Source organism: Carassius carassius, chromosome 35, assembly GCF_963082965.1.
Source record: "Carassius carassius chromosome 35, fCarCar2.1, whole genome shotgun sequence".
Lineage (NCBI taxonomy): Eukaryota > Metazoa > Chordata > Actinopteri > Cypriniformes > Cyprinidae > Carassius > Carassius carassius.
This window is the reverse complement of record NC_081789.1, coordinates 24,358,401-24,375,193: the sequence shown is the minus strand read 5'-3', so window position 1 is coordinate 24,375,193 and position 16,793 is coordinate 24,358,401. Positions and strand designations below refer to the sequence as shown.

Sequence of the window (16,793 nt, the reverse complement as noted above, 5' to 3'; positions counted from 1 at the left end):
CTTCAGAAGATTAACTATGGAAAATTCTGCATTATAACCTAATGCATAATGGTGATATAAACCCATGTGATTCATTTGGAAACCAAGCTCAATTTTTCACCATGTTAGATTAAATGTACTCATTTAATTTTTTTTTCTTTGATTAAATGTGTCTCCGCTTCACAGAGGAGGAAGCCAATAACAGTGTTTGATAGGAAGCATTTCATTTGAACTGTGCAATCCGTATTCTGCGTCTAAACATGTTTTACTTTATATGTACAGTAAAAAAAGAAGAAGAAACCGATGCATCTTTAAGATTTTTGTTAACTTGTTCTAAATCATAGGTCTTCTGAACAGAAAACAGCATTCTCGTGATCTCCTGATACTCGTCAATATTCTCACAGGTCAACGATGCTTATGTCATTTATTATTGTGTACAATGAAAAGGAATGTAAACATATGTACTGTTAATAATTATAAATAGACAATGATTTTCTTTTTATTTCCCTTACAGTATCTTCCCTTATGCATTCCCCAAATGTGTTGCATGTTTGCATTTTATTTGTGAATAACTTGACCTGCTTTTTACATATTTAATAAAAAAGCAAAAAAAAAAAAAAAGAAAGTTTTTTTGTATGTTTAACTTGCTGTTTAAAATCTCTGGAGATATTATAGACTTGCCCTAATAAAACCCTTTCACTTTCAAAAGGAATAAATCCTTTGTTTTTATTATGATTAAGTTGGGTAACAAATTTTTTTGGAGTTTATGTTTTCCGCTATTTTAAGTAAATTAAAAGAGCACCTAAAGACTTCCATGTTGGTCATTAATATAAAAGGAAATATACAATCAAAACTGTTGAAACGCCTTCAGCGTGCTTAAGTTCAATTTTTGGACACAAATTTTACTTTGAATTGCTTTTTAAAATATTTGAAAAATAATACAAATTAGCATATTTAACGGAAAAGGAACATTAGGGTATTTTTATTTTTCGGATATCGTGTTTTTTCATATAAATAAATAGTTTTTAGAGTACAGTGTATTGATTTTCTTTGACGAAAAGAAACGATTTTATTTATAATGCTTTTAAAAAGAAACCATTTCGTCCAGCTTGTGCTCAAAACGTCTCTGGCCGCCAGGGGTCAGTAGCGCGCGGCGTTACGAAGTAAAAGAGCGGGAAAGACAAACCGAAGAAGAAACAGCCCGTGTAGTGAACTACAGTACAACAATGTAAACAGTTATTATTTAATTAGAAATTAAGCCATATTTGAGGAAAAGAAAGCCGTAAAACATTTACTTAACATCATGGGCAAGGTAAGCGATCAATAAACACTTTGTTTACAGATTTCCTAAAACTTTTAATGTGTTTCAGCTATTTGTGAGAACCAGTTGTGTATTTGTATTGACAGTCAGTCGAAGTGTTATCATCCACTACACATCATTACAACATGCATTAATAACATAAATATAGCTAGAAATATAAAACACATAATAAGCTTGGAAAAGAGAGCAATTAAAGAGACCAATAATATATGAATATGTACTTATCAGTCGAATTTTATTTGACATATTTAATTTTATCTATGAAATTGTAATCGTTGCAAATGTTTCTACAATAATTATGTAGTGACCATGAAATGTTAAGTGAATCAAATAAAAACCACAAAGCTATGTTGCTTGATATTTGAGCTTTTTGAAAGTGGCAACTCTTTTTCTAGATAAACAAAATTAAAATCAATTTATTACTAAAATCTCTTTCTCTCTCTCTCTCTCTCTCTCTCTCTCTCTCTCTCTCTCTCTCTCTATATATATATATATATATATATATGTGTATATATTATAATGTGTGCTTGTGTGTGATTTCAGCGGAAGAGAAACCTGGACATGAGGTGTGTGTTATTCCCAGATGATGTGAAAGACACTTTCAAAAAGGCCGGAAAAGCATCTGCCAGAACATCCACACCTGCCACGAAGTCCTGGGAGAGATGTGGGGACAGTTTCCTGGATACTTCTGTCATTCAGGTGTGTCACAGTAGACATATGTAATGCTGTCGGTCTGTGAAAGACGCACTGAACATCATGTGTTTGTGTTTCAGAAGCTGCAAACGTCAGAGAAGAAGAGCAGGAACGCAAATAAAGTGGCTCTGACTTCTGTTACTGGTAATACAACAGATTAATCAATCCATAACTTGTGCAATTCATAGTAATGCTTTGTCACATGATGTGTGTTAGTGTCACATGATCCGTTAGAAATCATTCTAATATGCTGATTTGCTTCTCAAGAAACATTTCTGATTATTAATTTCAATTTTGAAAACAGTGCTTCTTAATATCTTTGTGGGAACTGAGATACTTTTTTATGTTCTTTGAGGAATATAAAGTTCAAAAGAGCAGCATTGTTTGAAATATAAATCCTTTATAAAATTGCAAATGTCTTTGCTGTCACTTTTGATCAATGTAATGCATCCTCGCTGAACGAAAGTATTTGTTTAAGGCAATAGGGATGCTGGCACAGATGAACCAGTGCACATTGCCTGGAGCTCCAGTGATGAGGAAGAATCAGACGGTGATAGTCGTCCTCCTCCTCGACTGAATGTCACACAGGCACCACAGCCACCCAGGGCACACAAACAACATCCTCTTGACTCTTGCAGAAGTCTGCGGATGTTCAGCACTGGTGTAGGTAAGAACAGAGACATTTTTTGGTTGTAAAGTGAATGAATCTTTCAGGAGCTTAATTTGACCCATGAGTTCAGGGCTTAATAATATGACTCTTGCAGAAGTCTGCGGATGTTCAGCACTGGTGTAGGTAAGAACAGAGACATTTTTTGGTTGTAAAGTGAATGAATCTTTCAGGAGCTTAATTTGACCCATGAGTTCAGGGCTTAATAATATGGATTGCCCACTGGACTGAGGTGAATATTACTCCATTTTGGGCCAGTCAGTCTTACTTTATTTTTATACTCTTTGCATGGTTTTGCTTTGAACAGTTTTAAATTTAGTTGTGAATTCTGCTAGTCAGCATTTTTATCAGGTTAAATTATCTAAGTGGCAAACAGATAAATTGCCAGCATTTTCTAGCAAAGATGCTTTTGGAAATTATGGCTATACAGTTTCCTGTATAATTACTGAAACCTGCCTTATATAATTACATTTGTACGGAGCCCCGCACATGACACACGGGAAAAAATATAAGGCTAAATCGTGTGCATGATTTACTAATACGTTCCCTCAATGTACTAAAACATGCACACGATTACTATTGCGTTCCCTCGGTTTACTATTGCGTTCACTCGATTAATAAATTGAGTAAAAAAAAAAAAATTTTAGTTAAAAAAGCGAACGCAATAGTAAATAGAGGGAACGTAATAGTAATTGTGTGCACGTTTTAGTAAATTGAGGGAACGAATTAGTAAATTGTGCGCACAATTTATTTATTTTTTCTTGCATGTCATGTGCGGGGCTCCGTACATTTGTGTGTGAGAAATGTGAAAATTATTTTAAATAAATGTGAAAATTATAAATCTAACATTACAACTGTAAAATTATAAATGTAAATAAAAACATTGTTTTTTGTGTGCGGGAAATTCATTCGGTTTGAAATACACATCTTGATTTAAAAAACATCAGATGAAATCCCAAAAGATAAATTACCGTATTTTCCGGACTATAAGTCGCACTTTTTTTCATAGTTTGGCTGGTCCTGCGACTTATAGTCAGGTGCGACTTATTTATCAAAATTAATTTGACATGAACCGAGAGAAATGAGCCAAGAGAAAACATTACCATCTCCAGCCGCGAGAGGGCGCTCTATTCTGCTCACTGCTCCTGTAATCTACACTGAGCAGCATAGAGCGCCCTCTCGCGGCAGTAGACGGTAATGTTTTCTCTTGGTGCTTGGTTCTAAATAAATGCGACTTATAGTCCAGTGCGACTCATATATGTTTTTTTCATCGTCATGATGTATTTTTGGACTGGTGCGACTTATACTTAGGTGAGACTTATAGTCCGAAAAATACAAGTGGTTTTATGGCAGAATAATTATGAATAAAACAGTTTAGCACCATTGTAGTAAATAATGTATCTTTTTGATTCCCTTTGATTCCCTATAACGATATTCCTCATTGTTTCTCAGTTAAAGAGTATTAAAGTACATGTTACTCAACAAGTAGTGTAGTGTAGTGTAATTAAACGCAATCAGGAATGTGGAATGATGTAAAAATACTCTTGTCCAATCAAAACATCAGTTCTGGCTGCAATGCTCAAAGTTCATAACTGTAGTTTAATATGCAGTGGCTTGTTATTTAATTCTGATTACCTGCTGCTTTTGCCCTCAGAGACAGATGACCTGCCCTCCATTGATTCAGACAGTGAGATAGAAGAGGAGAATTCAGCTTCAAAAGGACATACTGACTTTCTAAATCCAGTTGTGGTGATTATTTTTTATCTTTACATTAACCAAATAATTATACATATATTAAAGTGCTTTCATATTAACTTTAAACACGTGTTTTAGAATTGGGAGAAACAAATATTATTAAAAGAGAAAACTTCGGATAAGCTGATATATTGCACTGTTGCTCAATAGGGGGCGCTATGATTCCTCAAACAAGACGTCTTAAGCTTTCATCAGGGTTCTCAATGTCCCTGCTCCTTTTAGGACTGACCTTTGGCCTGAAAATATATTTGCAACCTTTCTTGGTATTAGTTTATTAATATTCAAAATTTTGTAGTACATGGCTCACTCAAGTCATCTGAATAAATGATCAATTGTGGCTTAACAGCCATGTCATATTATTTTCCATGTGACACATGAAATGACTTTAGTTTTAAATTGCATAAAGGTAAATAATGCCGGTCTAACTCAGATATGTTATTATGCCAATTCAAAATGATGCTTTTCACCATTAGAAGTGACAGTACAGCACTATTTATAATAGTATATGAAATGCATATCGCATCCGAAAATCTAAGTGGAATACAAGTGTTTTCTAGGATGTCTTATACATGCTAAGTGGAAAAAAAGCAAAACAACTAGATTTAGATTAGAAATCTTCCAATGCTTTATAGTACACTCTGGTGTGAGAATGTAAATTAGATGAGGCAGTGAAGGTTAATTGGGTAATTTAATAATTGTATGCCTAGCTTAGCACCTGTAATGGTAGTTGGTAATGGTAAGTTGGGTTGCAAACACAGTTCAGGTTCAGTCCTCAGTGAAATGTGAAGTGAATTGAAGTGTTCCTGTAGCTCAATTGGTAGAGCATTGTGCTATCAAGCGCAAGGTTGGGGGTTCGATTCCCCGGGAACAAATGATAGGTCAAAATTGATAGCCTGAATGCACTGTAAGTAGCTTTGGATAAAAGCTTCTGCTAAATGCTTAAATTAAATTAAATTTAATTTAAATTTAAATGTGAATGGTGCAACTGCTTTTGTCCATATTATGAAAGTCAGTGACATCCAAAACATCATTGGATCCCATTGACTTTAATTTTATTTCACAAAAGCAGTTGTAGAATTCTTCAGAATGTCTTTTGTGTTTCTTAAAATGTAAGTCATGCAGTTTTGGAATGACATTGGAGTGATTAAATAATGACCTAATGTACATTTTGGTTTGATCTATTTAAAATACATCCTGAATGGAATGTTATTCCAGGAATGTTATTCTAGACGTCTGTGTCATCAGCAGTGACATCATGATCTGCTGATCTTTGAACATGATTATCATAATTCAGCATGATGCGTCCTATTTTCATAATGGTTCAATTCACAGTTACTGTCATAGACTGTCATCTTGTCCAGACTAGACAGTTCTTCAGATTCCTGGAAGGGCAGTGTCAGGCAAATTTGTCATGAAGAAGTACTGCATAAACACAGCTTCGATTTGACTTATGAATAGTTTAGGGCATCACATCACACATTGCTGAAACAGTTAAAGGTTTTTCCTTGTAGTTTAGTCTGGTCACGTGGCGCAGATCCAGTTAATAATTTGAGAACACTCCAGAACTCAAGATACTGATTTCTTTGTCATTGGGGAGAAAAAAAACCTTAAAGATTCTTTAGAAATTGTTCTCTAGAAGAAAAAAAAACCTAGATCAGTGGTTTGCTGCACCTTAAATTGCAACTAAACTCAGTATCACAACTGATTGCTGTACAGATCAGACATAAACAGAAACTCCCTCAAAATAAAGGTTTAATTAATTATTATTTTCATAATATTAATATAATATTTATAATAACAAATATATATTATAACATTTTTAAAATATAAATATATTTTTAAATATTAAAATAGGTAAATGGATACATTAAGTAATTACATCATTAATAATTGCATGATATTAATCTCTGCAGTCAATAATTCACCATACAGAACACATTGTTATTGGTGCAAATCATGTTTATCTTTGTGAGTGATTTATTTATTTATTTATTTATTTTAGTAATATTCTTTCATTGTTGAGTGTTTTCTTTCACCTATTGTTATTTTGTTCATGGTTTTTGAGAATGCAGCATGTCACTTGAACTATTCATGTTGACATCTATATAATCTGAGTGACAGATAAATTGTGCCAAAATATCATAGAGTCTGATTGAACATCTTTGACGACAACAACAGAAGATATAAAAAAAATTATGCACATTTAGTTATCTTTCTCCCCTACTGATCAGAACCAGAACAGGCAGGTTATTGGATTAAAAAAAGAGCATCTTTGAAACATAATTTTAGAATTTTCCCAAGGTGTCATGAAGTATTCTGCAACATCTCTCTCTGAAATGTCTGTCAGCCTCAAACTATTCCAAATCACATCTATGTTTAGCTCTTATTCCCATGCCTCCTTTTAATAGTGTCTTTTAAATCAGCCCCGCTTCCTTGATTCAAGATTGAAACCATTTGTTTAAAAAAAAAAAAAAACACTGATTATTTACTCACCCGGCTTTCGTAGGAAAAATGTTTTGTGTTCATTTACAGGAAGAGAGGAAAAACGACAGACATGCTTCTAGACATTTCTTTATTTCTCAGTTAATTTCACCAGCATTTCTACCTACCTATAATTAATTTCCTGTATATTTTCCTGCAATTGCAAACCAAACTAGTGTATCCTTGGCGATGACACACTTTTCTGTGGCCTGGCATCCCTCTCCATAACACAGCGGTTCCATCCTGTTCCCGCTGTTATGAGAACTGCCCCTATATGTCGTGTCCAAATTAGATTAAAAAAAGTGAGAGTGAGATAGATTTGATATAGCGAAAAGTTTGTGTACTCCACCATTCATTTTGAGCCAGTGCAGGGTGAACACATTTTTGAGCTCGGGCCAGGAACATAGTGTACTGCGCAGAGAGAGAAAGACAGAGAGCGCGCATAGTGCACTGTTTGCTGGCAGACTGCCCTGCAGGGTCAAGTTGATTCAAATAAAAAACTGTGTAGGCTGTTCGGCGGGCTGGAATGCCGTTCTTGTCTCCACATGATAAGGAGGCAGCAGATTTTTTTCCATAAGAAAACCAGTTTGTGACGATGCAACCACAAACGCTCACACACAAACATAACCCCCTCATGTTCCCTTTAGGTCTGTCTTTACGACCTGTCTTAAAGTAAATGAGTCATACATCATATATCATCTGCCCGGGTCTTATCTTCAGGTCCATCTGTGGAATGTATCTTGAGTCTTTCTTTTTCCATTGTTTGTTTGAAGGTGTGTGATTTATCAGGGCTGGATGTCCCTCGTCACATCTCAGATTGCCTTGTAAATTTGCCCATAATGCATTTGGAAACGATTCTTTTATTTTCACAAAGGACTCTAGTAGGATCTGCATGCAACGTATAGATATCCCAGTGTTCATGTATGTTCCTGTGGACTTCTTACAGAAAAGTTGTAATTTTCCTGTATATAAATTAGGTATCGGTAAAATATGTTTTCTTGAAGTATCTTGGGGACGTTGCCACAGTTCTTCTGGATTGAGTCTGTCTCAGTTTGTTCTGTTTCTTCATGTCATTCCAGACAGACTGATGATGATGAGATCAGATCTCTGTGTGGAGCACTGGCTGTTATCAGACAAATATCTCACTGGATTATTACAATTAATGGCAAAATTAATGTTTGGAAATGATTTTTCCTACACACAAAAGATAAAAATAACTTAAAATGACTTAAAACCATTTTTTTTAGCTTGTGAAAATACTAGTGGCCCAAGACTTTTGGCCACCACTGTATGTATATACAGTCAAACCAAAAATTATTCACATTTTTTATATTTTTTACTAGTAGGTGCAGGGCACTTTAGTTCATTTTCGTAAGTGAGGATAGGAAAATAAACTGTTATACCCAAAAATTCTTTATACAGTAGACTAGCATTAAAGTTGATAAAAAATGTGGGACCAAAATTTGATTGATTTGACTCTTTGACCTGACCACGTTTTGTTACTTTCTATCAAAGTTATCTGATGTAATCAAGATGAATTTGTTCTGGAACACAGTTCAACTCTTGAGTTCTTGTCATGTTTTAATACCATTTTCTAAACTCTAGTGAATAAACTGTGATAATGGTTTGACTGATATATACATGCACACACACAAACAATAAACTTTATAATTCATTAATTTTTTAAAAATATTTTTAAGGATTAGCTAGGGGCCAAGTGGCACCTATTGTATCTGTTAGCGTGATTTTCTTCTTCCGCCTCAAGTCTATGGCAGCCCAGAGAACCACTTGCGGGAAAGTTGTGAAATTTGGCACACCGATAGAGGACAGTGAGAAAAGTTTTCTAACTTAAACTCTCTAGCGCCACCATTTGTCTAAAGTTACACTCATGTTTATGCTAATAACTTTTGAACTGTAAGCCAGAAAATGAAAATTTTCCCCCTGAATTTTCTGAGTTGAATGAACTCCAAAATTCAAAAATAGCAAGGTTTCATAATTTTTTTTTAATTGCTCATAAAACCTACTTTTTCGAACTCATCCTAGGCACCGATTGTCACAGAAATTGAACCAGATTATCTTCAGATCATGCTGGCAAAAAGTTATGAAATTCCAAACATTATGTCCAAACATTCTTGAATAACGCCCGAAAGAATTCTATGAAAAGCACACAAAAATGCATGTGAGACTTTATGTTAGCATCGCTTAGGCATATTGAGTCCAAACTTGGTGTGTGTTATAAGAAGCATGACCTGAGACTGCCTGCAGTGTTTCGGCACTGTGCCACCTAGTGGTCAGGTGATATGAAAAATGCAAATTATAAAACTGGTCTCTTTAGATTCTATGCATTATGCCAAGTCGAATGATATCCAATTTTCCCATGTCAGCCATTTTGGATGTTGACCATTTTGAATTTGTCATAAAGTACTAGAATTTATGAATGCATTGACGCATCGTTATGAAACTTGTTAAGCATATTTTACACCATGCCCCGATGGTACTCAAAAAGGGTTCAGTGCCACCTTGTGGTCAAAAGTTAATTAAATGTATAAAAATGCTAATAACTTTTGCTTACATTAGCCTATTGTACTGTGACTGATGTTGATTCCTTGGATCATGATCGAGAACACCATTTTGATTTATATTGAAAAATGTATATTTATTTTTTTAAACTCCTCCTAGACCAGTGGTTCCCAACCTTTTTCAACTTGCGGCCCACACAACCACACACATATGTTTGCGCGGCCCACTTCAAAAAAATTAACTGACCCCGCTATTGTTGGGTTAATAACTTAGTACTCAGAAGCTAGATTGTTAACTGTCTTTATTGAATGAACTAGGGCTGTGCGATATGGACAAAAAAAAAAAACTATCACAATTTCTTTGATCAATTTTGCGATTGTGACACACACCGATATGCTTTTACAATCATAAATGCATTCAGGATTAATTTGAAACATATTTCCAAAAGAAAACGAATTTACTGGAAAGATGCCAAAATGCATCTGAGGGCTGTATCTCTGCAATGCTTTGACTTATTTACAACCCGAATTCCGGAAAAGTTGGGACGTTTTTTAAATTTTAATAAAATGAAAACTAAAAGACTTTCAAATCACATGAGCCAATATTTTATTCACAATAGAACATAGATAACATGGCAAATGTTTAAACTGAGAAAGTTTACAATTTTATGCACAAAATGAGCTCATTTCAATTTTGATTTCTGCTACAGGTCTCAAAATAGTTGGGACGGGGCATGTTTACCATGGTGTAGCATCTCCTTTTATTTTCAAAACAGTTTGAAGACGTTTGGGCATTGAGGCTATGAGTTGCTGAAGTTTTGCTGTTGGAATTTGGTCCCATTCTTGCCTTATATAGATTTCCAGCTGCTGAAGAGTTCGTGGTCGTCTTTGACGTATTTTTCGTTTAATGATGCGCCAAATGTTCTCTATAGGTGAAAGATCTGGACTGCAGGCAGGCCAGGTTAGCACCCGGACTCTTCTACAACGAAGCCATGCTGTTGTTATAGCTGCAGTATGTGGTTTTGCATTGTCCTGCTGAAATAAACAAGGCCTTCCCTGAAATAGACGTTGTTTGGAGGGAAGCATATGTTGCTCTAAAACCTTTATATACCTTTCAGCATTCACAGAGCCTTCCAAAACATGCAAGCTGCCCATACCGTATGCACTTATGCACCCCCATACCATCAGAGATGCTGGCTTTTGAACTGAACGCTGATAACATGCTGGAAGGTCTCCCTCCTCTTTAGCCCGGAGGACACAGCGTCTGTGATTTCCAACAAGAATGTCAAATTTGGACTCGTCTGACCATAAAACACCATTCCACTTTGAAATAGTCCATTTTAAATGAGCCTTGGCCCACAGGACACGACGGCGCTTCTGGACCATGTTTACATATGGCTTCCTTTTTGCATGATAGATCTTTAGTTGGCATCTGCTGATGGCACGGCGGATTGTGTTTACCGACAGTGGTTTCTGAAAGTATTCCTGGGCCCATTTAGTAATGTCATTGACACAATCATGCCGATGAGTGATGCAGTGTCGTCTGAGAGCCCGAAGACCACGGGCATCCAATAAAGGTCTCCGGCCTTGTCCCTTACGCACAGAGATTTCTCCAGTTTCTCTGAATCTTTTGATGATGTTATGCACTGTAGATGATGAGATTTGCAAAGCCTTTGCAATTTGACGTTGATGAACATTGTTTTTAAAGTTTTCCACAATTTTTTTACGCAGTCTTTCACATATTGGAGAGCCTCTGCCCATCTTTACTTCTGAGAGACTCTGCTTCTCTAAGACAAAGCTTTTATAGCTAATCATGTTACAGACCTGATATCAATTAACTTAATTAATCACTAGATGTTCTCCCAGCTGAATCTTTTCAAAACTGCTTGCTTTTTTAGCCATTTGTTGCCCCCGTGCCAACTTTTTTGAGACCTGTAGCAGGCATTAAATTTTAAATGAGCTAATTAAGTGGATAAAAGTGTAAAATTTCTCAGTTTAAACATTTGCTACGTTATCTATGTTCTATTGTGAATAAAATATTGGCTCATGTGATTTGAAATTCCTTTAGTTTTCATTTTATTAAAATTTAAAAAACGTCCCAACTTTTCCGGAATTCGGGTTGTACATCAAACTATATATGTGTCATTGTCACCTCAAACTGGTAACACCACATCAATTTGGTAACAGGTTTATACATTATAATATATTAATAAATACACAAACATCTCAACATCAAAACATTTGTATCTATTTATATCTATATTGCACACTTTATAAGTTATATAAAATGAATATAAAATTAAAAATAATTAGATAAAATTTAATTTGATTTTTTTTTAAGTTGACTTTATTTTCATGTAAATTAAAACAACTTGTACACGTTTTTTTTTATTTTATTTTTTTTTATAGGTGATAGATATATAGGGTTAGGGTTAACCCCATAAAGTGATTTTTTAAAATCAGTTTCAGTACTTTTCTAGATATTCTCTTTTGGTCTTTGTATGTAAGTCTATGACATTTTATTTTTATGCCTATTCTATCTCCTATTTATTTGAAGAAACCCTTAACCCTAAGTATGAACAATAATAATAACAGTGATTGTTGCCTTAGCAAACACCACTAACAAGTTCAACCACATGCAACTCACAGAGCCGGTGATTTTAGATTTAGTAACTAAAAGGCAAGTGTCGTATGTGGGAAGCATGGGTGGGAGTTGCATGTGGATTGAGAGTTCAGTGGCAGTACTGTTTCCAAGTCTTTTCCGGAGTGCAGAGGTTGAAATTAATGCTGTGCTGGATAGGCAGATGCTCAGATAGTGTTTTCAAGGCCCCTTGGGAATTACGATATGTGCAAGAGGATAGAATTATTGGGAGGTCATTGAGTTCTTGTTTTTAGCTTACCACCTTTGCTCTTCTCACTTATTTTCTCCTCTAGTATCCATGTGAAACGTGAGTTTGAATGATGATCGCGTTGTACAAGGCACTGGTTCATAGATCTTAAGGTTTTTGGCTTTGCTTTGGTGGCCCTCAGCCATCTATAAAGACTTTTTTTAAGGTTCTGTTCATTTTTAACTCTGTCGACTTTCATATCCAAGCATGACATGTGAATAAGGTGAAAACATGCTGCCGCTTTTTTGGAACATCTGTTTAGTCCATAATTTCACTTTGACTGCATTGTGGCAGCCTGTCAGGAGGCGTCATTCAGGTCCCATAATTTGTGTAATTGTGGACTGAGAGTTTTGTGTGCGTCATTTAGCTTGAGAACTGAGTACCTCTGAGATTAATTGTTACATTAATTGGCCTCTAGGTAGATGGGAAGTGAAGGCTGAACTTTTTTTTTTTAAGTCTTTGTGCTGGAAGCATTCAATCCCAATATCTTTGAAGGTTTTTGACGTCATACAATATTGAGATTTGTGATGCTCTGTGGGTTTATTACTGTGACTCTGAAATGTGACTTGGCTCTTTTAATGTTCATTTTATAATCAAACTTTGAGACATTAAGGAAGCTTTTTATGAGGCAGACATTGAACTAGAGGCTGCAGATCTTTAGTTAATATTTGACATTAAGCCTTGATGGTGCAGGTTCGAATCTGACATGTATCATATCACCGTTTATCATACTATATTCCTTCTCTCTCTCTCCAAATAATTAATTTTTCTGTATCAGCTCTAAGCTAAAATGTCTGCATGCATGTGATGTTCCTCATTTGTAAGTGCCAAAAGATAGATTTTATTGATATTTTTAACTTAATATCCACTTTTTGTCATTTTGATAAATATTCTTTTTAGCTTTTAATTTTTTATTTCAGTTTTATTTTGGTACTTACATATTTGTTTAATTTTAAAAAGTAAAAGAAAATATTATTTAATTTTTTTATGTAATATTTGTTATTTATAGTCTTATTTCTAACTTTTTTTCAATTAACGTAAATTAATAATAGTTTTAATTAACAATAACAACACTTCTGTGCATAATAGCAAATCAAATAACCACATGTAAAACTCTGCTCTCCTGTTTAGTCACCAACCCAGATTTCAGACTACTCCTCTTACGATGATAATGATGAAGATCCAGAAGAAAGCAGAGTGGACTCATCCCTTCAGGATGCAGCCGAGTCCAGCAGGCAGTCGGTCAGCGAGTGGGTCCGATCTGCTCAGGCGATTCTTCAGACACCTCAGAAACAAATCCCTAATAGCATCAAGACCCCAGAGGACTCGAGTAAAAAGAGGAGGCGGTTCGAAAGGTATGATCTATGGCACCTGGATCTTAATCTTAATTTCGGTGTAACCCTGTGCAAGATGAACTCAATTTATGAGTTCAGTGACTGGCTTTATGATCAGGATTTATCATCTTAACTGGCAGTACTCCTTCATACTGTTATTTATTTTTACAGTTTTTTTTTTCAGTGTGTGATGTCAAGTTCACTCGAAGTTTCATATCAGTGTAAACACACAGAATACAAAAGGGTTCAAAGTCTAGGTGAAGTAGTTTAATAATACATCCACACCCTTACCGTAAAAACCTGGTCAGCTTGGTTTTTGATTAGCTATCAAGGAGCAGCTTTCTTTGCTCATTTTTGTCACCTTATTTAATTTACCACAGTATTTCCTCCTATGCGGTGGACAAGAAGCAGTACCGCATGCATAAGGCTCTTTTGTCAGATATTACTCAGCGATTGCTTTCTATTGTACCATCAAAGACTGAGCCCAGCCCATGATGTTTTACCATAAATGAGATTTTGTGAATGGAAGAGGCAGGACTTGTCGAGTTTGTTCCCTCATGGGGGAGCTGTGACTCTTTTTGGCTCTTGTTAGTCCACCGATCCTTTTGCTGACCCCCAGTCCCTTCAGCAGGCAAGTGAAGGAGAAGTTGCCCCTCGCCAGTGTCAGTTAATGTTAATTTTAATGTTTAATGTTAATTTTATGTTTTTATTATGCTTTTATACACATAAAAAAATAATAAATATAGCACCCGTAAAAACTACCACCTACTCATAAACATAAAGCAAATAACCATTCATAAGAACATGCATAGCTGCTATGGTAATAAGAATGTAGTTTAGCTAACAAGCTAAATTATGGATCAGTTATCCATGTGCAGTGAATATAGATTAAACTGAATATTGATTATATTTGATTGATTCCTTGAAATTGATTTTCTGGTTTGATTCTGTGGAGTTGAATCAGATTGACTCTCTGTATGGTACTGATTCATTGACATTGGTTCTTATTGAGTCTCTATGCCTTAATTCTAGTTGATTCAATCAGATTCATTTTCTTTGATTAAATCTATAGGAAGGATTCTCATTTATTCTTTACTATTAGTTTTATGTGATTGATTTGATGGGATTGAATCTAATTGATTCTCTTTGATTGGTTCTATGGGATTTATTCTTATTGAGTCTATGGAATTGATTCTTTTTCATCATTAATCTATAATTCATGGGATTCATCCTTTAGGATTAATTCATGATTGCTTTTACTACTGATTCCATTATTTTTTTAATTTTTTATTTATTCTTTATGATTGATTCAATTTGTTTGATTTTATATAAATGATTCTGTGGGATTGATTCCATTTGATTTGAACTGGTTCTCCATGATTGATTCCATGGAACTCTCTTTGATTCTCTGCAGTTGATTCAAATTGATTCTCTTGATGTAGCTGATTCAGTGAGACTGATTCTAGTTTATTCTCTCTGTCTCATTCTGTGTGATTGATTCCAGCAGATTCAGTCAGATTCATTATTTGATTCTTTTTATATAAATAGTTCTCATTCATTCTTTACCATAGATTTTATGTGACTGATTCCTTGGGATTGAATGCATATACAGATTATTTCATGCAACTGAATCTATAGGTTTAATTCTTTGTTAATGATTCAGGAATGTTTAAATGAATCAGTCACACTGATTGTGTGTTTGATTCTGAATGATTGATTCCATAGGTTTGATTCAGATTGTGATTGTGTTATTCTGAATGTCTGATTGTGCTATGTTCTATGAATGATTCTGTGGGACTGATTCGATATGACTGATTCGGTGTGATTGAATCTATAGGTTTAATTCTCTGGGACTGATTTTGTGCAATTTAATTTTGTATTTGATTTTAAGTATTTAGTTTTAGAATGATTTTGTGTGGTTAATTCAAATTCAGTCGTTCTGCTGGTCTGATTCTTTTGATTCTGTGGGACTGAATCCTTGTGCTCGCTCTCTGTAGGGGAGGTCTTGCTGAAAGGCTGAACCGACTCCACAGCAGGCAAAAATCAGCCATCAACTTCTGGAGACATCAGTGCAACTCAACCACATCAGCTGGTAAGACACATCCAATCTGATTCCTGTCTGTTTACATGAAGACTCAATCACATCTTGAATGCAAGCTCTGTACAGATCATTAGTGGTTTGTTCTCTGTTCCTGACCACTAATGTTTTCACAATTAGAAATGAAGTCTTTTCATTTAAATACTGCCAATGTCAGATCTGGCCCAAAGAATGTGCCAGGAAATTATTTAACCACCAACCCACAGTTTTCATATTTCCATAACTGCTTGTCATGCTTTATGAAATGTGTATAATATTCCAGCGATGAGATCTTACTGTGTACAGTTGGAGGAGTAGGAGGCTGTGAAAGCACGCTTGTTTCAGGTGATTCAGGTGACAATAGGATGTAATTGTCTCACAGCCAAAGCGACAGGAAACCACAGACACAAACATACTGCAGACACAGTCACACACAGCTTACGTTTTTATTTTCCATGGTATAACGGATTCCTTTTCAAACAGTGCCCTACTAGGGGTCTTCAATGTGTGTAGGTATGTTTGTGTGGAGGTTTAAAGAAGTTAATGTTTCAGTTAATGGTGGAAATTCAAGAGAAAATGTAAAATTATAAACTTTTGTGGTGCACTGCCAGTGCAATGCAGGGTTGTTGTTATTATTTTTAGGTAAAACTAAATATTCGTTACTTGAAATAAAATGAACATTAACTGAAATAAAATATTAAAACTTAAACATTTTTCAGCTACTGTAGTTGTCTAGTCATAATGTCTAATTTTTGAAGTGCTAAAATAATTAACACTAAATCAACTGAAACTTAATAAAAACTGTTTAAATCTATACAGAATAAAACAAAAATAGATAAAGGTGACAAAATTAATGAAAAAACTTAAAATATAGAAGTAAAATATTAACAAAACCTGTATTAGTTTATCAGTGATTCTAAAATAACTGGTAGAAAATTTTTAAATAAATATTTTACTTAAAAAAAATGTTGATTACAGTTGTTATCAATCTAAACATTTTTAAATCTTACATGTATGTTGGTTTAATAATATTCACGTTCTGAATGTCTGTCTTTCCACATCTATTGATTCATGCTTTC

At 34.8% G+C, this 16,793-nt stretch overlaps 1 protein-coding gene across 2 annotated transcripts in view; it reads left to right on the top strand.

Moving 5' to 3' along the window:
* Positions 1-1,131: 1,131 nt before the first annotated feature.
* The window catches only part of spidr (scaffold protein involved in DNA repair), a 58,019-nt gene continuing 42,357 nt past the window's right edge, over positions 1,132-16,793 (top strand). The window contains exons 1-7 of one of the 2 annotated variants that reach the window (XM_059525069.1): positions 1,132-1,291; positions 1,844-1,999; positions 2,074-2,137; positions 2,472-2,660; positions 4,315-4,409; positions 13,435-13,658; positions 15,635-15,729. In XM_059525069.1, coding sequence (XP_059381052.1) covers positions 1,283-1,291; positions 1,844-1,999; positions 2,074-2,137; positions 2,472-2,660; positions 4,315-4,409; positions 13,435-13,658; positions 15,635-15,729 — 832 coding nt within the window. In that variant the 5' untranslated portion in view covers positions 1,132-1,282. Of the gene's footprint in view, positions 1,292-1,843; positions 2,000-2,073; positions 2,138-2,471; positions 2,661-2,752; positions 2,787-4,314; positions 4,410-13,434; positions 13,659-15,634; positions 15,730-16,793 lie in introns of those variants that run through there. The other variant, XM_059525070.1, reaches the window with a different exon arrangement.